Below are 27,052 nucleotides of genomic sequence, written 5' to 3'. Positions count from 1 at the left end.
TAAATTGCGGTTATTCAGAAACAGAATTTGTTCCTAAAACAAAATTGATTGTAAGAAAACAGATTGTATGGTTCGACAGCCGAGTGGTTAAGGCGACTGGCTGTCAATCCGGAGATCGCCGGTTCGAGACGCGACAGGGATACTTTTTTTGCACCCAAAAACAACCTCCTTTGAAATAAACTTGCAAGTTTTATAGGCGGCGGCGATAACTATTATCAACTCACTTCTGTATCTTTTTCCATCTGTATTTTACGGCACGCAAGTCTATTTCGCAGCTATTCCGGCAATCTGCCGGCTATGTTCTCTTAAATTCACTCTTTGAAAGTTCTTTTAAATCCACATCTTCTTTAGCTTTAGCTTTTTTTAGTTGCTCTTTTGAGTTGCTTTCTCCTTTACAGTAGAGCCCTTAGACTTCTTAACAAGCGAAAACCAAAATATGTATTCTTCAATCACTCAAAAAGGCTTATCGAAAGAAACATCCTCATACGACTTCCAAATCATGCAGGTTATCCCTCTATTCACGAAGAAGTCAATACTTTCAAATAGAGAATGTCTGAACAACGCCTATCGGCTTGCTTGACCTCGACCAATATACTGCTTGAATGGCTCGTATAGCATAGGGCAGGTAATTAAATGAGTTCATAATTTAAATGATAGTCACTCATTATCTCGGGTCGAGGTTTCGCCATTAATCCACCTCTAGCTAAAAGTGCATAGGGTGTTATTCATATTCCATTCTTGAATTTTGCGTAAGAGTTCATTTTTGAAAAAAATACTCTATTTGCACTCTAATCTCTCTTTTTATAAAACTCTTTTCAATGAGTGTAATTAAGAGGTAAATCTTAAAAAGTACACTATTGTTTACAACAATGTTTTTAAATTTTCTTATGTTTGCACTCTTCTTTTAAAAAAATGATATTCAAGCCCGCTCTTCTCTTTTTCCTGTTATTTTGAGGAAATCACCGGCCCAGGAATATATAACTGATGGCCGATAGATCAAGATTGTGCGTGCTTAGAGTGTGCCTCATCTCGCGACTGAGGAGCAACCCCATCAGAGAGTACGACAGGGAAGAATTCACGCAACGCTTCCTTCCTGTCAGTGCCACCCTCGCATTCGACTGCATGTTTGCTGTTGGCAAGAAAGAGGTACCATCATTCAAACTCAATTTCATCTAGCCCTAATTATACCCATTGATCCGTGTTCGTTGCAACATGCCGGTGAACTAAATCAGACCGACTTGCAAGAGTTATGATATTTGATTTGCGTATAGCGTTTCTTACGAATTATCAATTCTTATTGCGCATATTTATCCTAAGAGATGTTGCTAGATGTCTGTGGCGAGATTTGTATGCAATCTTGCATGACTTTGCTGCTAAAACCGTGCAATATAAAACACAATTACTCCAGAGTCCTGTAAGCAGCTTGCAAAATATTTTAGGATTTTTATATTACTTTTAAAACAAAAGCGTCCAATTTTTCTAATAGTATCGTAAGACGACAGTTTGATTCATCAACTACGTCTCGACATTAACATGAAATTATTTCGCTTCTATGGTGTCTCGAGAAATATTGCTCGAGAAATATTAATCAAACATATTGCTTATAAATTTACCAAATTTATTTCCTGGTTTGGACCTAAGCTGTACCACCACATTTCTTCACTTTTCTCCAGCCTCCTGCCGATCAAGTCACATTTCTTCAATTTACTCTTTTTCATCTTTTTCAACGGTTTTCCTCCTCCTGTTAAGATCAAAAGTTCTTTCATGTATCTACGATGATACGATAAAACTCTTTCAAAACACTGTGGATCACCCAAACATTTTAATTTCTGTGTGATGTTCAATTTCTCATCTAGATGGATCACTCGATCACACAAATACATAAGATAATTTGTAAAAACCAAATATGTTTCCTTAAAATACGCTTGCGCGTTCGTTCCTTCTGGGCTTGTTTTGTATTATTTGTGGATTAGGGGATATCATTTATAAATCTACAACAGTGTTGTTAAGTTGTCTACAGCTTCACCAGTACTGAAATTAGTAAAAATTTTGTTGCAAAGCAATGCAATATTGATTTTAATATAGCAAATATTTTTTGTTGCAATGATCAAGCTGTCATTTTTCTCAAATTTTTAATGAGGTTAAAAGATTCGTTTATTTACCAAAAATATTCTTATCGCTGTATTTGTAAGCCAAGTTATATGGGAAAATCTTTGCGGGCAATGGCCTGACGGCTCGTGAGACTTGATAGGTACAACCAAAAATATTATAACTACAACCAAACCTGATATCAAGCTATCCGCTTAAGTATGACAAAAACATACTTATAGTAGCAACCGCTAATTCTTAACCGAACTATTGAACGAATAGATCAAAAAGAATAAAATGCGTATTTTGGTATTTTGACATGGGCTTAATTGTCATGAATTAAATTTATGTATAGAGACGGTCTATAAAATGCCATATGTGTTTATTGGTGTCATCAGCAAAACCACTGGTCTTCTGAAGAGTTAAAGACTATAGTTTTTTTGAGAAGGAAATGCGATGTATCATTTGTATTGACCAAACGAGGATAACTGTCGCTTTTTGAAAAAAAATTATCCTCTATAAATATTTCAATAACTTTTAAGTCCTTGGAGAAATATTGTTATGTTGATAGCTTTATGACTGACTACGTAGCTCAGCATTGAAAAATGAAATTTTCCCTCGAGATTTAAGAAGTCAGTAAGTATATAAATCAAACTTCTTTTAGAATAGAGTTGTTTTAATGAAAATATTTTCAATCTAAAAGAAAAAAAAACATGAAAAGAAAGTAATATGTTTGGAAAACTATAGGGGTGATTCTCCTATATTAGAAAAATAATAGGGGAATAAAAACAAGATGGAAAAAGAAGTGCATTTATAAAATTGGGAAAAAGAAAAAGCGAACAGTTCAAAGAAAACGAGATACATGTTTTGCATAACAAGATACATTATTTTAAGAATCATACCAAGGTTACGTGTAACTTGACTCATTTGAATAAGCCCGAAGTGTTATGAACATATTAGAAGTGACCTTATTGGGCATTAGGTGTCGTACCGTGACGAGAGGAACAACGAGTACACAAAATGGAGGGACTTCTTTGTAATCCAATCCCTCTACACACTTCATGAGGTGAGACACTTCATCATAGACTGGCTCCCACGCAAAGTACAGCTGGAGGGGGTCAAATTCACACCAGAGCTACAACTCGGTATCAGGTACATTTTTAGTATTTGATATTAATTTACTGCAATTGGTGTTGATAGCTATTTAACTGCGGTGATAGCTCGGCTCTTTCTCATTCTACCCCCATGACAATATGAACTCGTTATAGGAAATTGGTGGTGCTGGAGTTGAACTCCGGCGCTCTTATCTTGCGAGATATCGCAAGATTTTTGCAGATGACGCTTATCCTGCAAGAGTCTTACAGATAGACGTCGAAAAATTTCACTCAAAAAAAAAGTTTTAACTCAAAACTGCTTAAGGAACTAATTTGTAATTAGATAAGCCCGCGCATTGCCAGGATTCCCACCGGGAATAAATTTTCTTCGAAACTTTTGGCAGACATCTCAAGAATATTACCAGAATTTCTGGGACACTTTCCCGAAAATTACCGGGATAATTGGGCGAAGTTTCGGCAAACTATTAAGAAATTCAAGACAATTCCGCTGAAACCCAGGAAATGCGGGAAAACTCTCACGGGGGGGGGGGGGTCGACTGACATAGATAAGTTGCAAACTAAAATACAGGCATAATTATTGGGACTCAACTCTTATATCATCAATGCGCTTCATATTCAACAAAAAACTCATTATGGCGTTAATTTATAATAATAATAAATTGTTCTCGAGTAGGATGTACACTTGTTTGAAACTTATGTATTAATTATGTATCATAATAACAATTCTACTCGACAGGTCATCAATAGGTCCTATTCAATTGATGAGGTCCTATTCTATTGATGACCAGTATCATTACTATGATCAATCGTGTGAATGCGTGGCGAGAAAATAGGGGGTAATCTCAAAACGTTATTATGAAATTTTCGAGATCTATCAAGTTTTGTTAATAAAACAAAGCAAAAAGTTCCAAGTTTTCCACGAAAAAATTTTCTCTGAAACTAGATAAGAATCGCTTGAGTTCTCGTGCACTCATAAGTTGCACTTCTAAAATAAAATTAGGATAGAATTTTAAAATGAAATTAAGGAATTTTCGTATTCTTACTCCTAATCTTTTAGGACCTAGACCGCTGTTTTTGTTTGCAATTTTAAGTTGGCATGATTGGACTTGTTTTGCTTGCAGTGTATCAATTTCTTTTCTCGTAAATACACTTTGAGACAATCTATTCGGCATACTGCTCTCAAAATTTTAGCTAATTTTTCAGCAGTTGAAAATTGTGCTTGATTGTTATGGAAAAAATGTGATTTGATTCTCGTTCCAGGCAAGTGGAAGTTGATTTAGGATTATTAAAAATAATTTGTTTTTTTACTCAAGTGGAAAGATCAGGGTTTTGTTGCTTGTTCCATAGACTAGTACGCCATAGCTCACAACAGGCTGGACATACACTCTGTATGTTAATAACAGCTGTTTAACAGTTAAAATCGATCTGAGCCGGTAAAAAAGTCCTGAGAGTTTGTTCAGTTTTGAGCAAAGGTTTTAATATGCTCGCCGAAGTTGAGATTGTCATCCAATTATATACTTAAGTATTTCAGTGATGATCTCTGTGTTACTTTTTTTCTGTTATGCTTAATTGTTGCCGTGAACTTCTCCGTCTGGCTTTTTTGTTCTTAAGGCAATTTTGTTGTTCATAGTCTTTTTTGATTTTTTTGAGGTAATCACTAACCAGGTCCAAAGATTGGCTGAAAATTTGTTGATTCCTCTATTTATTTAACAACAGTATCGTCAGCGTATTAGGTCAATTAGTTCTGACTACAGTAATCATCTATGTCGTTTATATACACACGAAAAAAAGTGGTCCAAGTACTGTTCCTTGTGGTAACCAAAATAATCGACTTCTGCAAAATTTTATTATACATTTCTTGAGTTTACACATTATTGCCTATTGCTTTGATAAAAAACAAAAAATTTTGCATGTGACCCCTCGATTCCAAGTTATTTAGTTTGTCCAAAAGGAAACTATGTTTAACTGTATCAAACGCTTTTTTGAGATTGATGATTATAGCTTTAGTTTCTGCAATACCATCCTTCCATTCTTGCCTGACGTTCTCAATAAAAGATACCAAGGCTTCAACGGTGCTTTTTTTGGCCTAAACGCAAACTGATTTTTCAGTAGTTTGAATTTTTCCAGAAAAGTTGGCTTTCTTTATCATTTAAACTGAATAAATGAACAAGCAGATGCAAACAGATGCGTTTTTTGTACCGATAATAAACAGTGTTTACGAATTAGACGCAAGAGTTAAATCTAGACTCTCATCTTTCGTGCTAAATCTTTCAAGATGGTTATAATGTTGCAAGATTTTAGCATGATAGCATGGAAGATTTTGCACGATAGTCGTCCGCATTGGACTAGAGTTTTAAAGGGGGGATATAGGTGTAGCCCCACTAAGGGGGAGTAGATGGAGAACACCGTAACAGATGATAATTTTATTTTCCCAACTTAGCTGATCTTTAATTGCCAATCGTCATTTGCCATTTGTCAATTTGTCATTTGCCGTAAGGCTTCCTAACGTGTTCATGCACTGAAACCAACTTGCTGCTCTTTCCCGCGACATGCAAGATCTTCATATGCAAAAACATTTTAAATTTTTTTGTAAATGGTAATTATTTAATATATGTTTTGGGGAAAACTAATATTCTGATAAGTGACTTTCAGACTAAAAAGTTTGGGAAATTCAGAGATGACCTCAATTGCCGGATAATCTGCGTAACTTCCCTATACTTCATCAAATTTGTGGAAATTCTCGCTATAAAAGTCAATCGGGTAATCTTCATACCAAACTCATTGCGTATTTGTTATTCATAGGGAGGTACGCGAGGAGCGTCTCGAGAACTTCGAGAGTCGAAGTGACTTGGTGACGTGTGTGTTCTTCGTGGCAGACGTAGACCCTGAAGCAGCACAGAGCAAACAGGGGACAGCAGAAAGTACAGGAGGGGGAGGGGGCTCGGTCACACAGGGCGCCACAGCAACCAACTCCTCCATCACAGCCGGAATGTCCACTCTACCACACATTGTCATTCTCTATAACTTCTGGATACGGTTAGCCGGCCTCCTATTTCGAGAATACACATTTAGTGAACTTGAATTGAATTTGTTTTTTAGCTGTATCTAAATTAGTTCTAGTTAATGAAAATCGTACCCTCGAGAATTGAAGCTAATTGACTTGTCTTGAAAAAGGCCACCAAGGTTGAGGTTCGAGACCCAGGCAATATCTGATCAGACCACTTGATTCACACACACAGGGGGGGGGGGGTATGGTGCGAGTCAAATTAAAAAAATCTGGGAAGCCTATGGTCGCCAGATAGTCTGAACGATTGTCTTAAAAGCGTCTGACTAGAGGTCGCACGCAAGTTTGATCAGAGACCAAATCTTGGCATAATCTAATCATAACTCACACTAAATCCCGATCATAGATCAATTAATTATCTTTTTCATTTGATCTATGACATTTTTATTCTTACTATTGACTCAAAAACAAGGCGGAAGGAATTTTGAAACGAATTTAGCCAAGTTTTCAAATAATTTCACCTTGACATCTAACACTTACGAGACAAAATCATTTTAAAACTTAAATTAAAAAGTATAGTTTGAAATTGCGTAATACATGCAAATTTCAAGTGCCTTGAAAGTGTATTCGAGAATGGTCTGCTCAGAGAGCAAAGTCTGAAGAAAAGTTTGATCAAAGGGAGCGGGGGTGGCAACAAAGTCACATGAAACAGTTGGAGTAGCACAAAAATCGCAGAAAAAATTTGGGTCTCTGATCGAAGGCAGCATGAATCTGAAATCGTCAGAACAGAGCTGGCTAAAATCGCACAAGATTGCAAAATCTTTTGAGCCGCGCGAGGTTACAATCAGGACCTTTTGGTCTAGCGGGGTTTGATTTTAGGGTAAAGTCCGGAAATGGTTTAATCAGAAGTCGCTTGGGTTTGGAACCTTAAACTGGGCAGTTAGAAGTTTTTAGGCAGCCATGGTAGACGCTCGTCGGGTGGTTTCTGTTTTTTTTTCACCCTACTTATGAAAGGTTGTTAATGATCATTCATACGGCTTTCTTGATAGGAATTGCAATGTCATTTGCGAGAAAATGTCAATATAAAGCCTTGAAGGTTCTGTCCTAATTTTAAAAAGTTGGACATTAATCGAACCTCTGAGAACTTCAGTTATGTTCAGTTAAGTTTTGCAGTTATGTTCAATCGTAATTAAATGTTTGTGTGCTAAAAGTTTTATGTGCCCATAGAATATTTAATACTCTCTTTTATAGTTGTGCAAATTGTGATTTTACTTCTATCTCACCTCTCATTGGGTGGGAAGATAACGATTTTTGTTTTTTTTTCTTAGCTTATCATTTGTTGTCAAAGAACAATAAAATGCAGTTCACTGTGAGAGCGAAATCATTTTTCAGGTCGTATGATGAAACGAGAGCACGTGATGTGTCTAGGACAGTGTCGTGTCCTCTGTTCGATGTGTTCAACAGAGAAGTCGGCACCAATCACATCCTCAGAGCATACCAGTCGTATCTTGTCATGACATACATGAACACATACTCCACTCAAGGTAACATTAGTTGCCCAAACCAATTCGTTTGCTTTTTTTGTAACGTTTAATTTTTCGTTATAGTTTAAACATGATGCTGTAAAGTTAAGGCTGATTTATTTTTGATTATTCGAAAGCTCAAGTTCCCTGAACTCGGGGCCATTGTATTTTGTTACTGATTCATACTGAATCATCATGCCGAGCAGCTCCATTTCAGTACTGAATCACGATATGCCAAGGGCTATTTCTAATCCCAATTCTTTACAGGCTAAACACAGTCAATTTTTGAATTGCTTGGCATATCTGGTTGTATGTTCTCCTAAATTGTTCACATTTTTGGGCATACTTGTCATACTTGATAAATGGGTGAGGGGGTACTTCGTCTACAGGGAGGAAATGTGATGTAATGACCCCCCCCCCCCCACACCCCCCCCCCCCCGAAATCATGATGTAAGTTTGGTCTGCAATGGGAGGATTTCTAAGGAGCATGACCCCCAAAATTGCGACCTGAGAGTGGGCTGCTATGGTAGAATTTTTAAGGAAATACCCACTTGCCAAAATTGCTATGTAAGACTTGGCTGCAATTTGAAGACCTCTGAATAGTGCGGGGATACTTTGAGAACGCTTAAAATTATACTAAAGTGGGTCTGTCTGCCAAAGAAAGTAAAATGATGTAAGAGGATTGTCAATTCAATTGTCAGAGTGGTAAAACAATGTAATTGTTTATTAATTCATATTTATAAAGGGGGACAAACCACTTTTGGCCGAGCATCACTGGTCTGAAGGCCGGAGAACTGGAGGAAAATAGGTTGTTGAATCAAGACCGTCAGTCTCAGGATAAGAGCGTGAAACGTTGTAGGAGTGGGGCTGCGAACGGGGCAAAATCCTGTAAGAATTGGGCTGCACTGGGGGGATTTTTTAAGAAACACCATTAGAGCCATACTTTTACCTCATTTTTACCCATTTTAACCTAAAACTAGGTAAGAACTAGAGCTGCATTTTCCGAGAAAGTTTTCACATTTCAGCCCAACTGTTATATCTTTTTGGGAGGAAAAATTTGACCCGGGATTATTTTGCCAATTTTAGCAAGTAATGACATTTTTTCTTCAACGTCCTGGAAAGGAGTCGCCAAATTTTTCCGGCCCATTTGAACTTCTTGCAAATATATTTTAGGCAAGTGTGAGCGATAAAAAATATATACGTCGTTTGTAAACAAAAATTCCCAATCTAATGGTATGGTGTGTTTCATTTATAGGGAAAATGATTCTGTTCAAAATCAACGGAATGTCGGACAACAACCCTGAGTTGCTGGTGTTAGACACAAAACAGATCAGTCCTACAATCAATGTGGCAGCTGGTTGGCAGAAGATAGCATACAAGTCTCTTTTGAAACCGACTGAAGTGAGCATCCTGCTTCTGTCTGAACTGAAGCCACTGACCACAATCAACCTCAACCCTCTATGTGCAAATCACCAACTCAAAATCAGGTATAGTTAGCATGTAATTGCTAGTGAACGTTGACTTGGGGAACACACTAAAAAAGTTCAGGTAAGTTTGCCTGAACTCTGTTCAGGTAATTGCAAGTTCAGGTGAACTTCAGGTGTACATATACCTGAAAGGCACACGAACTGCTGTTCAGGTATTTTTTTTTACCTGAACTGATTACGCGTTAGTTACTCTTATGAAAAAGAACTTTTATGAATTCAACTGAAAGACTTTGAAGAGCAAATTAGAAGCATAAGGTGTTATTTACCCGTCGAGTCTAGATCTCGACTTAAGAAAAAGAAACCCAAAAAGTCAATTGGCTAGAACTGCACTGTCTACCTTCCAGACATATTCTTTTCTTGGTTAGCGTAAAACTTTTTTCATTGTTTATCAATAATTTTTCAATAATCCGACTACTCTAGCCTCGAATAATTCAATTTAAATGATAATTGAAAAGTTGCCACAGTCTTGAATCACCCCACGAAAAACATATAAAATTTATAGCGAAAACGAGAATTGTCGCCCAAAACTTTTTGAAAAGTTGTTTTAGGCTTGAAAACCAATTTGAAAATGTTTCTTAAGTCCTGAAAAAGACCTGCAATATTTGTAAGGTTTAGGTTTTGAGACAGTTCTTAAAAGCTGAAAAACACGAGCAAACTTTGAAATTAGGTTTCCCCAGTACTGTTTCTCGTTAGGTCCGGGCAGTTCCCAGTTATTCAATATGCACTATAATTAATCAATAGAAATAATAACTATTCAATAGAAACATGTAGAATAGCAGGCATCTTAGAAATCTCAGTATTGTCGAAGCTCAGTGGTCAGGTCGAGAAAATTGAGTACAACTATTGTAGGGTTTAATCAAATCATTAATTGATATCGAATCGAAGCGTTGTTGTAATCACGTGTATTTATTTCCTTTTTGTTCACATTGCTTAGTTTTGGCGGCAGATTTTTCGTGAAGATTCTGTTAGTAACAATCAGTACGACCCTAATACGTTGTTCTCAAAGTAAAATCTACAAGGCCTTAGTTCAGTTTTTTCAAAGACTTTATGATGCCGTAGTACTAAGATAACACGTAGCACTTGGTTAAGTTTGCAGGTATTCGGGTGACAACTTGACAACCAACATCCCAGAGACCATTCAGACGTATGGGGTGTCCGTTAGTGCATCTGGCGATGAGGCTCTTAAGAGTGGATCCAAGGTGCCTCTGAATGTACTGATGAACAAACTGAACCAGACCAGTACACTTGTAGTCAAGTCACCTCCATTCTCTGGCATTCAGATTAACGCCAAAGTCAAAACCCAATCGGTTAGTGACACAGAGAAAACCCACCTTCAGTCGTACTCTTTTCTCCCTCACCTCCCAATAATCAATTCACGCCCTAAAGCTACTCGGTTTGTTACAGCTGCACTGCACAGGCGTAAATGTAATTGCGGTCGATTTTTCACTTTAAAATAACTTCCAAAGCAATCGAAATGAGTGAGCAAATCATTAAAAAAGACGACGCTCAAAAATATCCCAATTTTATTAATAGTAAAATTCAGAGCTTAACAACAGTCAACTGAGTAGAGGACACAGCTTATAGCGATTCAAATTGAATAATTTTTTCATTGGTTGAAGGACGACAAAACAGATTTGAACAAAAAAAAAGCCACAGGGTCAAGCTCAAAAGACTATTTTTTTAAAGTTATCATTTGAGCTAAATGCAAAATTTTTGGGCTATTTCTCCAAATTCAAGATTAACTGATATCATTTATGACAGGCCTCGAACGATTTTCTTTGTCTTTTCAAAGTCTCAGAAAATGCAAAACTAGAACGCGTAGATTTACGTTATAGCGGACTTCGGCAGATCAAGCAGCGTAGTTTAGAGACTTAAGTCTTATTTGATTTGAGGACTATAAAATAATAGTTATTGTTTCGAACGAGCCAGAGAAGGGAGTTGAAAGATACATCTTGAATAAAGAATTTATTGAACAAAAGCATTTTAAGCTGTCAATATAATTCGGTTATCTAGCAAAGTTGTATTTGTGCATCAGGCCAAAGTCCAAATGTGTGATCAGACTAAGTTATTTTTAGTGAGCCACTAGAGATCAAACTTAATTTTGAAGTGAACTGAGAAATTGATCGAGAATTAGAAATTGAAGATATTGGCCGGGGCCGATCCGATCACTCCCTCTCCCGTTCCACAGCTATGTTGAGCTCACGTTAACCACATTTTAGTCTCGTATACACCCAATAGTCCTCCCTGGTTGACAAAGGTTTTGCACGGATCCGACCATCCACCCTTGAGTTATAAACATCCGAAGTATCGTGGATTCAAGCTTTTGATATCTTAAGGTAAAAACTAATTGTTTGAAGAAAAGATGTGGGCAGAAGTAGGTTTAATAGGAATAAACAAGCTTCCGTATTCATTGTAGTACCACGATAAGAGAGTTTAACTTGTTTTTGAAGTTGTTTCCAGTGGAGAAATTTTGGGTATTTTTAAATAACAGTTATTAGCACCTAATATATAAAAAAGCTCTTTTAGCAGACGTGCAGTTCAATTAGCATGAAAGTTGCGGGATAGACTAATTTCAAAGCGGGGAAACTAAAAATTGGATTTGATATTGGTCCCCCCTGGAAGTACCGCACACCGGCGCTGAGGGACGTAAAATTAGCAAAGATCTTGGAGTATTAGTAGTGGCTTTATGATCTTTGCAGAATTAGTCTAACTTTTAAGACCTCTCTAATGGTTTTTTTTAGGTTCTGGATGAGACCAAATGTCAAGTTGTGCTTTTGGAGCGGCCGAATGATTTTGGAATGGTAATAATATGATAAACTGAGTCATAAACTACCTACCCCGGCCAATTTTGAAATCTAGGTTTTTTTTGAGATTCAGCACCCACGACTCGTTAAAAGTTTTTAAAACAAAAACGACTATCAACGGGTAATGCTAGGACATTAAATGTTTGCTTGCATCTAGTTGGTACCTGACAGTTCATAAATAATTTTATCCAATGAAATTTTGACAGCTCGAACACGAGATAAGATCTTTTCAAATTTGACCCACCTAAGAACTTCTACGAGACAAGCGCTAACGCACTGATCATGTGCTATTGGAAATTAGGCCATGAAAATTTGTGGGTAGGTGCACGAATAGATGAAATTTCCGCGACTTTAGTTGTTTTCATCAACTTGACTCTTTATCTTTGACGATTTACCCCGAATTGACATCTAAAGCTCAAATGTTGGGTCAAATTTTTTCCGGAATTTTTAATTGCAGGGAATTGATGGAGTGCTTTTAAATTTAGCAATAACTTTTTCTCTTAGTTTAGGGATTAAGTCTTGTCATTTATTTAACACATGGGTTTTGGCTGAGGTTGATTACAGTTAGTTGGTTTTGATAGCGCAAAGGAAGCAATAAATTCTTATTCAAGGCAGGGATCCATGTTTGCTGAGGAAACGAATATTTATATGTCAAGTGCTTAATTCTATAAAGCGAAGTGGTTTTGTTTTCATAAGAGTGCAAAGATCGGTTAATTAAGAATATAAGGTTGTAGTTGAACAATGTTTGGCAGCAGTTTATTGACAGAGCAAGATCGCATATTGATTTGGTTGCAAAACAAACAGTGTCCTTCTACGTTGCATATGACAGTTTTCGATTTTATGATTCAATGTTTACTTAAAATGTTTGTTTGCTTAAGAGAAGAGCGTGTTGGTGGAGTATAAATTGAAGCGACCCACGTAACAAGAGAATTGTTTGGGAGACAGTTGTTGCTATCGACAACGAGAAATAAAAGAGAAAAATTACTCAGTTCAAAAACAGAGGCTTTAATGTGAATGAACTTTAGAAGCTATTTTGAAAAACAGAGAGAAAGAAAAAACTTGAGAATTTGTTAAGACAAAATCCGAGAAGTTAATGAATGCAAGATCAGTTGGGATACGGCGATCCTTAGGCTTTAATTTCATTCGGATTTTGACCCAAGGCTATTGTGTCATTTTTATCTTAATTATTGTGGATGGTTTTGAGATTGCTTTTTCCTCAGAAGTGCAAGTAATTTTTTTTACCACTGTTTTCCACATGACAAGCGTTGATGTTCGGAGCCTTATTGGGAATTAGCTGTTTTCGTAAGATTTTAAGTTGCAACATTGTTCAAGTACGGAACAGGGGATCTAGTAGAGTAACAAAGAGCGCTTGCTTCACTAATTAAAAAACCGTTGATTTATTTTATTGATGTTCTGGGCAACAGGGTCCCCTCACTGTAGGCCCAGTTGAAATTGACAATACGACAAAACGAACAGAAGAATGGTTAAAAGAATTTTAAAGAAACTGATCACGTTTTCTGCTAATGAAAAATTCCGATTATTCGCTTTTTTGACAAATTTTGAGCGAATACTGACACTAGTGACTAGAATGACATAAAAACACTAACCTGTGTCAAATTTGGCTAAAATTTCGGCCAAGTTAAGAAGAAATATTTCCAAAAATTGTTCAAAATTTGTTCAAAACAGTGTTCAGTATTTAGTCAACACCTACAGAGCCTTATAAGCAGTGAAAAATATCAAACGGGTCTGACATATATGAATTGGTTAATCAAACCGCTTTATGGAAATTGTTTTAGTTTTTTTCCAAATCATATTAGAGAATTTTTACCACCTCAGTCTCTTCAACGCTTAATTTTATCACGTTTTGCCGTTTTTTGGCAATGAAATTTGCTTAATTATTTTAATATAAGAAATTCAAAAGGTTTTATTAGAAAATTAATATGTAGAGAACCTTGTGTTATTGTGGACTATCAACGACATTTTTCTCAATTTTCTGCAATTTACAATCTTTTTTCGAGTAATTTAAACAATTGTTCTGCTATCTTGACAGTAAAAACAATAATTGCCATTTTTTTCTGTGAATTCCTAAACTCCAATTTTGGCTTAGTTGTTGTGTCGGGCTGGAGTCCCGGATCTAAGTGTTTTCGTTTAGTATACCATCAATGAATCATACTGGGCCTCATTGTTGTTTTATTGTAGGCATAAAAAGTTCAAGAGCTTAAATGAAGTTACCGTGAACATCTCTGAACTTAACAATGATTTTTTTGCATTTGTGCAAAGTAGAGACTCTTTTTTATGTTCAAACATACCAAGTACTTTGTTCCTCCATACTCTTGTGAACCAATCATTCTTGAATTGTTTTGTACGCATTTGAATCATTAAACCTCTCTGGACTACCCCACTGGACACCTAAACGCTCATATGATTTAAACTTGGAGTAAAAAAAGAACAGTAAATTAATCTTGAGTTAGACATCTCTTCATAAAATCTTGATTGACCGCTTATCAGCTTACATCTCAAACAGACCGAAATGTCATTTAAACACATCTTGAAATTGCTACCCGCACAACCGTGTTTTAAAGGTTGCAGCATAATCTTTATGACCAACCTCAATTTTTAATTTGGTAGTTAATTTCCCTCTCCTTGCTAATTGCGTGAATCGAGTCGGTAATGAAATAACTCTTTGCTTTTTGATTCATCAATGAATTGATTTGGACCCAAAATTCCCCTCTATTTGTGTGACTTTCTAACAACACAGTTAAAGATGTCATGAAACTCTAGCAAGTATCATTAATGCAGTTCCTCAGATAGCGAATACGAAAACCGACTGGGTGAATTTGCTATAGGCAACTGAAAAATCCTCAGAAAAAAATTGTCTTTTGTCAGCAATAACGGCCATTCTCTTCAGTATCTTTCTGAATGTGTGCGGGAAATCCCGAGCACTTCAGTACCAAGTGAAACAAAAGAAAGCCTCTTTTTCGACAATTGCTTTTATTTGTGCCATAATTTTGCTCTTCTGATGCTTCAAGACCATAAGCAGTCCCCCAAGCCTCATTTGCATTTGAAGATTGATAACGGCGGCAATATTTTCTGCGCAGCTATCCGATACAGGCCTACCGACTATTCTATCAAGCCTGTCTTTTGCATCTTGACGCCCATGACATGAAATCGCGTTGTCACCGTGAATGTCGAGTATCGCGCTTTTGTGGTCCGAAAGTTGCCTCAGTGCATAACAAACAGGTGCATCTCACCTTTTGCTTAGTCGAAGTTCCTAAGCAGTCATATGACTACGATAACCATGCTCCCGAATAACATAGAGACAAAAATTGAAGTTTCGATTTTTCTGTTGTTGAGGTCTGCTTTTCAATTAGTTCTGAAATATTTTTTGTCAAAAGCTTCTTGAATTTCTTTCTGAGTGAAGGCCAAATATTCTAATGAGTTGATATTATTACAGTCTAAGTGGAAAATTTTGTCATCCTTTAGAATCTGGCTATTGATATACGACACGAGCTCATCAAGCGATATTACGGACCTAATAGAAGCAGGTAAAAACTGGTCCAGATACTGCAAACGCCTAAACCTGATAAATGTATTGTCAGGGTCACCTGGAGCCAAGTATACTGACAATGAACGGTACCTAAAAAATTTCCGGAACTACCCGCTGTTTCATTTATCAAACTTCTTGAAAATATCGATTTTGGTCTGCCGGAACGCTATTACAAAGTATTTAAACCATTCCTGTTGCCACCAGACAATGACGCAGCATTCCAAAGGAGATTTGTGTGTCCCTGAGATAATAAAATTTGTACACAACCCAATTTTTTATCTATAACTCTCGTGAGATTAACTGCAACTTTTTGTGAGCTTACAGTGGGTGCTCTTGGCACCTCTAATCTTGGCTTTTTTTCTTTTTTGTCGATCTCCTCCAACTCTAATGAGGACCAGACTTTGCATTTATTGGATCAGAGAAAGAAATTGGTCGTTCATTAGTTACCTTTTATTTTCAGAGTTTCAAGAAGTTTTTCTTCAGAACCTTCAGGAGCTTATCATCATAATAACAGGTATACTAATGCAACTTAGTTACCAACTGTTGAATCTCTTTCATTGCTGACCAAAGTTTAAGCGATCACAGCAAAGGACCTAGCCTTTGCGGAACACATGACTTTCAATACATACTAAAATTGTCATAGAACCCAGGACTGTGATGCGGATATCTTAAATTGATGAACACAGCTTTAGCTGGCAAGTGTATATGGAAAGTTATAGTTTCTCAGCAGTATCCGTTTGAAACAGGAAAGAACCCGGTGAAGTTTTAAAGAGTGTGCTAAATTGCAAATGACAGTGCTCTCAGTGGCGTCTGAAATTGATGATCGCGACCATAGACAAAGTGTTGTATCTTGGTTCAAATCGTAAGGGGAAGTTTTCTTTTTGTCGTGTGTGTTCCGTGTCACAGCCAAAAAAGGAAAAGTATTATAGGTCAATTTTCTGATATCTTTTGAATGATTGTTTGATAGGTTAAAAAAAGAGGACAACAAATATCTATTTGAAAAACTCAGAAATGTGTTGGGGTTCGGGGGAAGGTTGGACATCACTGGTTTGTTGTAGCGGTGTGATATGACATTCCTTGATGATCAGAACCAACTCCGCATCCGCTACATTAAATTGACAAAAGAGATTTTCAGAAAATTGAAAATTTGGAACTTATTTGCCAAGTACTGTTAACATCAGCCCCACGTGAAAAAGAATTTGAAGTAATAAGTTCACACACTTTCATCAAACTATTTTTTTTCCCACTAAGATGTGATTTTTTTTTTAAAAAAGCGGCCCTGTTGACCGTGCTCTAAGGAAAACTTGATTAGGGTACAGAATTTTTCAGTGACTAGAGTACGCATTTCTTGGTTCTATCGTTTAATATTTGCGTAATATTTCAGATTTTCAAGATTTTGTTCTTGCGGGAGCCTCTCATCAAAGTAACACGTATGCTGATGCAGCTTAGTCACCAACGGTTGAATCCTTTACCTTGCTGGCCACATTTTAAGCGATGACAGCAAAGGACTCAGCCTTTGCGGAACACATGACTTGCTAGACAAACTTAAATTAACATAGAACCCAGGACTGTGATGCGTGTAACTAAAATTGGTGAACACAGCTATAGCTGGCAAGTGTTCGTTAACCGCTTTCAAAGAGTGACTGCATATTACAGCGTTGATATTCTTTTGGGAATTATTCTGCAGAATGCGAGATATAACCGATGAATTCATTTTTTCCGTACAAAATCTTTGCTGCGTGAAAATTTGCTTCTTTGCAAACTCCACTTCAAGTTGTAAATTTTCAAAAAGAGCTAATGCATCACTGCTCTCATCAATGACCAATTTTTTTCTTACTGTAAGCCTTCTTAAAACTTTTCTTTTGCAATGGAACGGATGACCTATTTCTTAGAAGGTGCGTCCATCGCAGCTTCGGAGTGATCGGTTGCAGTGTATTGTAACGCCTGGAACAAATTCTCGGGAAGAGTTTTTGCTGGCCACGCTACTGAAAACTTGAGGAAAAACTTGAACTGTTCAAAAAGGATATTCTTGGAAAGTTGTAAGGCCTCTGAAGTTCTCAATAGTTGCTTTGCCAACAACTGATGCTAGTCGCTTGGATGCTAAAGTTTACCTGCACAGCAAAATTTTCCTTGGAAGCATTAATTTTTGATCAGATGCACAATAGTTGCAGTTTCATCCTTAATTGTTCTTTTTTGTCTGTTTGTGACGCAGGTACTTTCCACAGTCCTCCATAGCTTCCTTTGGTCCAACGTTGATTAACAGGGCGTACGTTTGGTCCTATAACTCTTTAGAAACCGTTTTATGTGTGGTCAGGGGTTTTTTGAAGCACAAGTAAGACTTGGCATTGATCCAGGAGACCTGTTCAGGAAACCTAACCTATGTAACTGATCCTTGTTTCATCATACAGCACTTGTATTTTATGTAGTTTATCAGCAGTATCTTTTTGAAACAGGAAAGAACCCGGTAAAGTTTTAAAGAGTGTGCTAAATTGCAAATGACTGTGCTCTCAGTGACGTCTGAAGTTGATGATCGCGACCATAGACAAAGTGTTGTATCTTGGTTCAAATCGTAAGGGGAAGTTTTCCTTTTCTCGTGTCTGTTCCGTGCCACAGCCAAATAAAAAGAAAAAGTAATAAAAGACAATTTTCTGATATCTTATGAACGATTTTTTGACAGGTCAAAATAAAAGAGGACAACAAATATTTATTTGAAAAACTCAGAAAAGGTGTTGGGGCTAGGGTTAAGGTTGGCTATCACTGGTTTGTTGTAGGAGTGTGATATGACATTCCTCGCTGATCAGAATCAACTCCGCATCCACCACAATAAAATAACATAAAAGATTTTCAGAAAATCGCAAATTTGGAGCTCATTTATTTGCCAAATACTGTAAACATCAGCCCCCACGTGCAAAAGACAATGAAGTAAATAGTTCACACACTTTCCACACTTTCATCAAACTATTTTTTTTTCACTAAGATGTGATTTTTTTCATAAAATCGGTCCTGTTGACCGTTTTCTAAGGAACACTTGATTAGGGTACAGAATTTTTCACGCTGAATAGGGTAAGTTAGTCATGATTAAAAATATAGTTTTGCATTATAAAAGTTCTGTCTAGCTATACTTTTTACTGAGAGCATTAGGAGCTAGAGTATTGCTTTTTCTCAGGCTACAATAGAGAGTGTGTTATTCCACATGGACCAGATAGAGATGGTATTAGGAGTTGGGGGCAGAGGGGGGACAGAGGACTTCGCCTCCTCCACAAACAGGGGAGTAGCAACACCGCCGGATACTTCTGCTGTTACGTCATCAGGAGGAGGTGGAGGGTCCAACAAAACGGGTGCTGTGTCGGTTGTGAAAGAGAGCAAGCCATTTGAACTCAGTGCCAAGACACATCACCAAGATTCACATTCTCAGGTCAGACATTATTACCCTCACATGATATTTTTCCAAAAACATAAAGGACTTAGGGGACTTTATGGGAAAACGGTCAAATCTCTAATGTTTTTGCACGGCATAGCCGTTTTTTGAGTGGTTTTTTGAGAAATGAAAGTTTTCGATCATTTCCTAAATTTAAGAATCATTGCATCAGTTTCGGACATATTTGAGAAACGTAACAAGATGTGAACTTTTTTAGCAAAGAGCTTTATACAGTTTCAGACAGTTTTAAAAATGTGAAAACTGGGTTTTAATTTTTTTGAGCAACAAAAGTAACGATGGATAACTTCAATTTGGTGCTAAGGTTTTGAACTTAAGTTCATGTTTGTTCATATATGGCATACATAGCTTTATTAACGCCAATAGTGCAAGTTTTGTCAAAAATCAAGCACATAAAAGCTCAGCAAAAGACTTTCAGTTTCTTTTTAGCCGAGAGAGTCTTTTCAGCCAGCATGAAATGTTTTGTGGTCAGATATATGGTATGATCCTTTTGCGATTACCCGGAAACCATGCAAATCATATATATGACCTGACACGAATACCTTGTTACAAATTCTGGAAAGTTGTTTCATGGGATACCCGTACGGGGCATAGCTCTGTTTTGTTACAGGTGACAAGCATTCTTCAGTCCTCGTCGCATGGAGGTGTGTTGACACCAGAGGTACTGCAGGGATCCATTCTGAGTTATGTGGTTCTCAACAACTGCCTCATTGTCCTCTTCAGAGACACCACTTGTTACAGACTCATCAAAATAACAGCTTAAAACAAATAAACACAACACAAAGAATTAAAATGGTTCTTTGCTTAACTTATTGCTCTAATGTTAAGAAAATAGGCAATATATAAATTGTGTATTCTCAACCATCCTCGGAGAAACAGAGCCGATTTTGAAGCCCATATTGTTGATAATGTTGAAAATGATGCGTTTCTAGAGCCGAATCAATTTTTGGGACGATAACCCTAGGCCTCGATACTTGTTTGGAAACCAACTAAACACGAGCAAAAACTGAAGATAGGAGACAAATACAGTGAACTCTCAACTGTCTAAATATCTGATTACACTGTCACACATTCTAAAATGGTACAATTTTGATGACTGTCATAATTATTGGCAACCAAATAATTGAAATGAATGGAAAAAACCCTAAGCCCAATGATGGACCTTGGTTTTTTATATTGAAAGATCACTTTTTGTTAAAACAAACCTCATGTATATTGTGCGTGAGATCAGCCTGACATAGCTTCAGAATAACCACTGACGTATATTTGGCTAGAGAAATGAAGCCTAGAGGAGCAGGAAAGAAAGTGAGAACAGGTGATAAATGATGTCCAAGATTGAGAGCTTAAGATCAGTTGGTGTAAATGGGTAGCACACTATAGGCTTGAAAGTAATAGATGCTGGTTCAAATCCAGTACTGATGGTCCATTTTCAGAGTAATTGCACCTGCGTAGACCACTTAACACTTTTCAATCAGTTTTAATGGAGCATTGCAAATAGTTTGGTTGCTATCGACGCTGAGTTTCGTTATGTAACAACGTTTTTTCGTGGAACATGTCAAATTTCGATGGTTGGAAGTTGATTAATCTGATTCTAACACAAATACAAAGTTTTCCTTTGGGTTCTCATATCAATGCATAGAAATCTCCCTATTATGTTTCTATATTTTTCTAAAGCACAGCTTTATTTTACTTATAGACAATTCATGCCTCATTACACCAATATTAATTGCTCGCAAAAAAGAAGATTGTAGCAATTATATTAGTCCTGTCGGTCTTTTGTATGCTATTTTTCGCTTGACCGATTTTTTGTCTGACGCTTTTGACTTTTCGTTCTCTCCTTTCAACTCTGTTTCAGCTCAAACTGTTTTGGAGACTGTTTTGGAGACTGTGTGAAGGGCAGTTCTTAGAGGTTGAAGACACCCCACTGTTGTCCTACTAATATTGCCAGGACCGCAATGTTGCCCCCCCCCCCCCCCCTACCCCATCGATGCCCCCTCCCCATCAGCCCCCGATGCACCCCCCCCCGTTGCTAGCTACTGATGAACAGCCGCCTGCTAAAAACGCTAATTTGTACTATTTTGCAATTTTTTATTTTTATCGGCCCTAGGTGTCAAGGAACCTCCTTTAAGTTTCAATTATATTTTTCTGCATAGTTTCTAGTGGTAATAGAATGGTTTCAACATTCTAACGTCACAAATTTTAGCATTTTTTGACAAAACGTGCAATTTTTTTCAAACGTTTTGACAATTATTTTTCCTTATGAGGTCATTCCGGACCAAAGGGCCAGAAAACATCCTAAGAGGTTAGATATTAAGTTACTGAAAATTTTTTATTGGCCATGAAATAGTTTTTCAACTTTAATGTCGCAAATATTAGCAATTTTTTTGACAAAACTTGCTTTTTTCAAGTTTTTTAAATACATTTTGGTCGTTTTGTTGGTTTTTTCAGCCTCAAGAGCCAAGGAACCTCCTCTAGGGTTTAGGAATAGGTTACTGTATATTTTCTAGATTAAATAGAAAATCTTACAAGATTTTAACATATTTTGGACAATTTTTGCAATTTTTTCAACTTTTTAAAATATATATTCATTATTCAGGATTTTTGAGACTAAAGGATCAGAAAACTTCCATTAGGGTTTGATAAAATGTTACTCAGAAATTTTTGTTGGTCACGGATTAATTTTCAACTTTTTAATATCTCAAGTTTTAGCAAGTTTTTAAAAAAAATGCAATTTTTTTTAATTTTTTGAAATTTTTTGAAAAATTTTGTCAATTTTATGTTTCTCTAGCCTAAACAGCCACGTAACGTCCTCTAGGGTTTGACTACATAGTTTATCGATGTCATGGAATGTTCTTCAAGTTTTTAATATCTAGAAATTAAGCAACCTTGAAAATTTTTGCAATTTTTTCACGTTTTCGAATTTTTCCTGCAGCAGAGGCCCTAGAACCTCCTCCAAAGTTTGATAATAAGCTGCTGAAAAGTTTTTGAGTTAATCGGATGGTGATCAACTTTGTTATGACTCCAGTTTTTGGATAAAACTTAAAATTTTCAATTTTTTGTGAAATTTTTATGTTCCAAGTGTATGGACCTTTTATGAGCCTGTGAAACTATTTCAGGCTTGAAACAGGGATACCGGATAATCTCTGGAGACAACAAAATGGTTCTTAAGATTTTAGGATCTTGAATTTAAGCAACATTTTGTTAAAATTTTCAATTTTTTCCAATTTTTTTCAATAGTTTTTGTCCTTTTCTGAGTTTAACGACCAAAACTGGTCAACGAAAATTTTCAAGTCTCGGAGATGAATTACTTTACAGAACTTTCGAGACAAAAAGGGGTTTCGAATTCTTTTTAATGCGAAGTTGAAAACTCATGGAAAAAGTTTCTGTCTCTCTTTCTCTCTTTGTCGGTTAGGGTTTCTTTCCTCTTTCTCGTTCACGTTCTCTCTCTCTCTTTCTCTCTCTTTCTTTGTTGAGGCCGCACTTCAACTGCTGTTATTTGGCGTAGTGTTATCATCTCTGATCCTCATTAACAATGAGTTATAGTAGAATTGTTTTTTTAATCTTAAATGACCTAACATGCACTTTTTATGAAAACATTGTTAATTGCTCTCAAAAGCAACTTGTAGCAAATATATTAATCCTGTTTTTCTTTTATGCAGTTTTTAGTTTGGCCGATTTTTTGTCTGACCCGTTTTTGACTTTCGTCTTCAGAAACAGGATAAAGAGGTAGAGCCCAGAGGTCACTAAACCGTGGCTAGCTGCTGACGAAAACAACCTCTCGCCGGTCGTTCGAGAGCAATTCTCCCGACAGTCGGTTATGATTGAATTAAATCATTACATCTTTTTTAGATTTGTATTGAGTTACATAATTCTAATATTAAAATTACGTAACGGTTTTAACCATTAATATTGTGTAAAAAGTGCAGCAAATATTTAACCGTTCCATTTTTCGCAATTCAGACGTCGGCGAATAGTATCGTTGCAACAAATCAATCTGAATGGAATTACTCCTTCATGAAAGGTTCATATATATATATATATATATATATATATATATATATATATACTAGAGCACAAATTACAATCACTGAGAGATTGGGAAATTCAGAGCGAATTATTAAAAATACCTAGAAATAAATTCTGAGAAAATATGCTCATTTTATTCTCAACTATTTCTACTAGCGAGTGTAAGAGATGCTGCCGAAAAATGGGACTTTGTCAAAAGAGATAATGGGTTACTGAATATAGTTCTCTAGTTAGTAAACGTTTTTACTAGTATTCTTGAACTGTCCCCTCAACAGGTTTTGTGTTTTCAACCTTGAAAATTTTTAACTCCAAGAACCAAACTTGTGCTTTAATTTTCTATGTTAAATTTTGAAAATCCTATGTATATCTTATCACCAAAGTAGTTAATCATCAAAATTGTTCAAATCTTTAAACAAATATATGAATCTTGTGAGGCTTTGAAAGATACAGAAGGGTGAACCATCGAGGCAGATGTTTATTATAAACCTCGCACCCCATGCCATGCCTTTATTATAAATCGTTGCAAACGGAGAGGCTCACATAATAAATTGAAACATTCTAAAGCATGAAAATAGCATATTTTTTAACGTAAAACGTAATTTCCTCAGGAGAGACAGCGAGTAGCACTGCCTCTTCTGCTGCCTCCAGAGCGAGTAATACAGTCACTGTAAGCTCTGGATCAAGTGCACTTACTGTTAGTAATATCGACTCGAAGTTGAGGGTTCCACTAGAAAGGTCGGGGAATTAAATAAAAGCTTTTTCCACCGTACTAAACACGCAGTTGATAAATATATGGACCAAAATAAAATCCTCAATCCTCAAGGCTAACAGAACCTGGTCAAATTGCCAACGAAAGAATGAAACAACAGACAAAGAGAGCAGAAGTATATTGACTCTGCTATACACGGACTGAAACAACCCTTTTCAGGGGTGTTAATCCCTCTTCAATTGTTTTGCCCAAAAGTCATGAATGCACGATAGAAAATTCGGATATAGCATATGAAATACAATATAACAAAATAACAAAAGACTTAACATTTACTGCCAGCACAGACGGCGCAGTACAACGAACAAATGACACAATTAGTAGCCTTGAAGCACAAACCAAAGCGGTTAATAGCCTGATTGGAAACAACAAAATTTGCTCTATTGACTCAAGGCTGTTTAAAGATCCCAATATGAAGGGCCGAGCAAACAAAACACGCTTTGGCAACTATTGCCGTAATCATGAAAAGTCCATTTCTAATTGCTCTAAGCACAAAATTGATGAGGGATTTAAAAAGATGAGGAGAGAACTTACCGAGGAAAAAAAGAAGCGACTACAAGAAACAAGTAATAACAAACCGTTTTTCAATAACCCAGACCGCCGAAATAATAATTATGCATAAGATAATAGCAAATACTGAAACAAACATAACAACATTGGCAATAACAAATCATGTGAAAAAATGTCCCCAATTCAGCCAGTTTGGTTCCCACGAAAATGACGCGAGCCAATTTTATGGAAGTGAAAAATAAACTTTTCAAAGCTCGTTATTCCGCAACCACACACCAAACAATTTTAGGTGTCAAGTAGTACTTGATATGATCAGCAAACTCGCTATTCTCACTCTGTTCACTGGGTAGAGGATCAAAACCTAAAAAGAATGCTAAATCTCTCATTTAAATCTCTCATTTAAACTTCGAAAGTCTCCGAAAGTTAATACGAATCGCAATCCAAAGTCAAGAAAACATCTAGACAAGCAATATTTCACCACCGGAGAAATAGTGTTTTATTGGATAGGGAAAAAATAGTTGATTGGAAATTGAATAAATAGTCGACCCAGTCTCAACATGTACCATAATAATTTTTAGAAATACAAAAACTCCACTCTAGCATGGGAATTTTCTCTGCAATAAAAATCACAAAATCGTACACAGGAAAATTACAAAATTTTGCAAAACATCCTGAAATGCATTTAAAATTTTTTTAGGGTTAATGATAGTAAGGCATGTTTTCAACGACTAGTGTTAATTTACTAATAAAGTTTACTCTATGGAGAAGACTTTCCTGAGTCGTTAACAAACTACTTAATTGTTTTGCTCCAACGATTGGTTAGGCTCTCTTAGTTTGAAAGGTTATCATTTCTTTAAAATTTATTTACTAATTGTTTTAGTTTGAAAAATTGTCAGACTTGAAATTGCGATCAAAAGAGAAGTATTAGAACCAAAATTTGTTATCATTGAACAGAAAATGATAACAGGAGAGTGCTTGAGCACTATATTGTGTTGTTTGTACAAATTAACTGTTGAAAATTTCTATGACCGCGCAAAAAAAACTTTTGGAGCTGTCAGGGTTGGGTAGAAGCGGCTGCAAATTCAATAGAAACTAACCAACATTTCGAGTATTAGTACATAAATTAAAATTTTAAACTCCGAATCTTTTTTGTCACGTTTGAACTTCATAAAAAAAGTGAGAAAAGATGTTTCACTTGATATGTTTGACAAAATGTGTCACAAAAAATGTTTAAAAAAATGCGGTTATTTATTGGTTTTGAATTCCAAATTCAAAACAGGCGATCAGGTTGTTCTTTTTGAAGTTGGGTTGTTATCAAGATCAAAAAAGAGCGTGAGCTGCTCATTGTGAAAACAATTTTGCCAAAAGATCCCAACACAGTTATTGGCAAGATTATAAAACTGACAACTGGTAGAATTTGTCAAGTTTTGATTAGAGCGAGATCTCTCAAAAATGATGCAATTGACAAGATAGAGTTGCTTTTTTGTATAACTTCAGTTTTTTGAACTGAAAACATCTTTAAGAAAGTGAAAAAGGTAACCACTTAAAAAGCAGTACTCTTATTTATCCTGGATTTGACAAAGAAAGTTAGAGAGCTTGCATTGTTGAAAAATGAGCACATCCGAAAAGGTGTAAAAAATCGTGGATGAACCAATATGAACGTAGAACAAGTAAAGGCCGTTGTAACATTGAAAGATAGGGTAACTATAAATTTTGACGATTCTTTAAAACACTGGTCACTTCTTTTTGCTATAATTTTAAAACTCATTTTCGATTTTTTTTTCTTGTGTTCTTGAGAAAACGAGATAGAACAAGAGAAATTCTGGTCTGGTTCAGAATTAATATCTGCCAGTTTGTTAATGTTTGTTTTACCGGCAAGTTTTATGACATTTTCCTTCTAAAAAACTCATTCTGTCGTTTTCTGTTGCATCTACATACATTTTAATGCTATACTAGCGCAATGAAAACAAAATATTGTCAAAAGCTTTTTTAGTTTGAGAAAAATGAGTTTTCTATTAAAATTTTTCATTTGATGAAGTGCTCTTCGCCCGCTTTTAATTAGAAAACACGAGAATTTCATAAATCAATGTCGAGGTGAGTTGTATAAGCTAGCTTGAGAATATTTCCAAATTTTGGTTTCTGTATGAATGTTTGCGATCACTATAAATTGATGTTGGTAAATTTCACATTTGAAAATTTCTATTGCACTGCAAAGAAAAAATTTTTTAGAGCATTCTCTTAGTTGACAAGCGGTTTGCGGAGGTGGCTGCAAATTCAATAGAAATTAATCAATATGTCAAGTTTCAGCGCAACAATTAAAGTTTTAAACTTTGCAACTGCTTTGTAATTTTTGAACTGCAAGAAAATTTGACAAAAAGGGTTTCACTTTGAGAAAAAAGTTGAAAATGGGGTTATTTGTTTGGTTTCAATTTCAAATTCAAAACAATTAATCAGGTTGTTCTTTTTGAAGTTGCGTTCCAATCAAGGTAAGAAAAGACAACGTACACACATTGAGCTGCTCAATTTGAAAAGATTTTTGCTAAAACAACCCAACACAGTCAATGGGAAGACTTTTAAACTGAAAATTGCAATAATTTGTTGACTTTTGGTTTGAGCTAGATCTCTAAAGATTGATAAAGATGAAAACGTAGAGTTACTAGTTTGTATCTCGTTAGATTTTTGAACGCTGCAGGTCTCTTTGAAGTAAAAAAAAACGCCAGTTGAAAATATGCAAGCTTATTTTAAA

General features: G+C 36.1%; 1 protein-coding gene across 5 annotated transcripts in view; it reads left to right on the top strand.

The window, feature by feature from the left end:
• Nucleotides 1-19,812, top strand: part of LOC142336930 (uncharacterized) — a 55,210-nt gene extending 35,398 nt beyond the window's left edge. For 4 of the 5 annotated variants that reach the window (XM_075385916.1, XM_075385915.1, XM_075385917.1 and 1 more), the window contains 8 exons: nt 1,017-1,146; nt 3,071-3,240; nt 6,006-6,239; nt 7,600-7,751; nt 8,986-9,217; nt 10,314-10,524; nt 18,735-18,983; nt 19,615-19,812. In XM_075385916.1, the coding sequence (XP_075242031.1) occupies nt 1,017-1,146; nt 3,071-3,240; nt 6,006-6,239; nt 7,600-7,751; nt 8,986-9,217; nt 10,314-10,524; nt 18,735-18,983; nt 19,615-19,767 (1,531 nt within the window). In that variant the 3' untranslated portion in view covers nt 19,768-19,812. Of the gene's footprint in view, nt 1-1,016; nt 1,147-3,070; nt 3,241-6,005; nt 6,240-7,599; nt 7,752-8,985; nt 9,218-10,313; nt 10,525-18,734; nt 18,984-19,614 lie in introns of those variants that run through there. The other variant, XM_075385918.1, reaches the window with a different exon arrangement.
• The last annotated feature ends 7,240 nt before the right edge of the window (nt 19,813-27,052 follow it).

The sequence above is a fragment of the Convolutriloba macropyga genome, chromosome 3, assembly GCF_964194025.1.
Source record: "Convolutriloba macropyga chromosome 3, txConMacr16.3, whole genome shotgun sequence".
Classification (NCBI taxonomy): domain Eukaryota; kingdom Metazoa; phylum Xenacoelomorpha; order Acoela; family Convolutidae; genus Convolutriloba; species Convolutriloba macropyga.
This window is presented reverse-complemented; position numbering and strand designations above follow the sequence as displayed.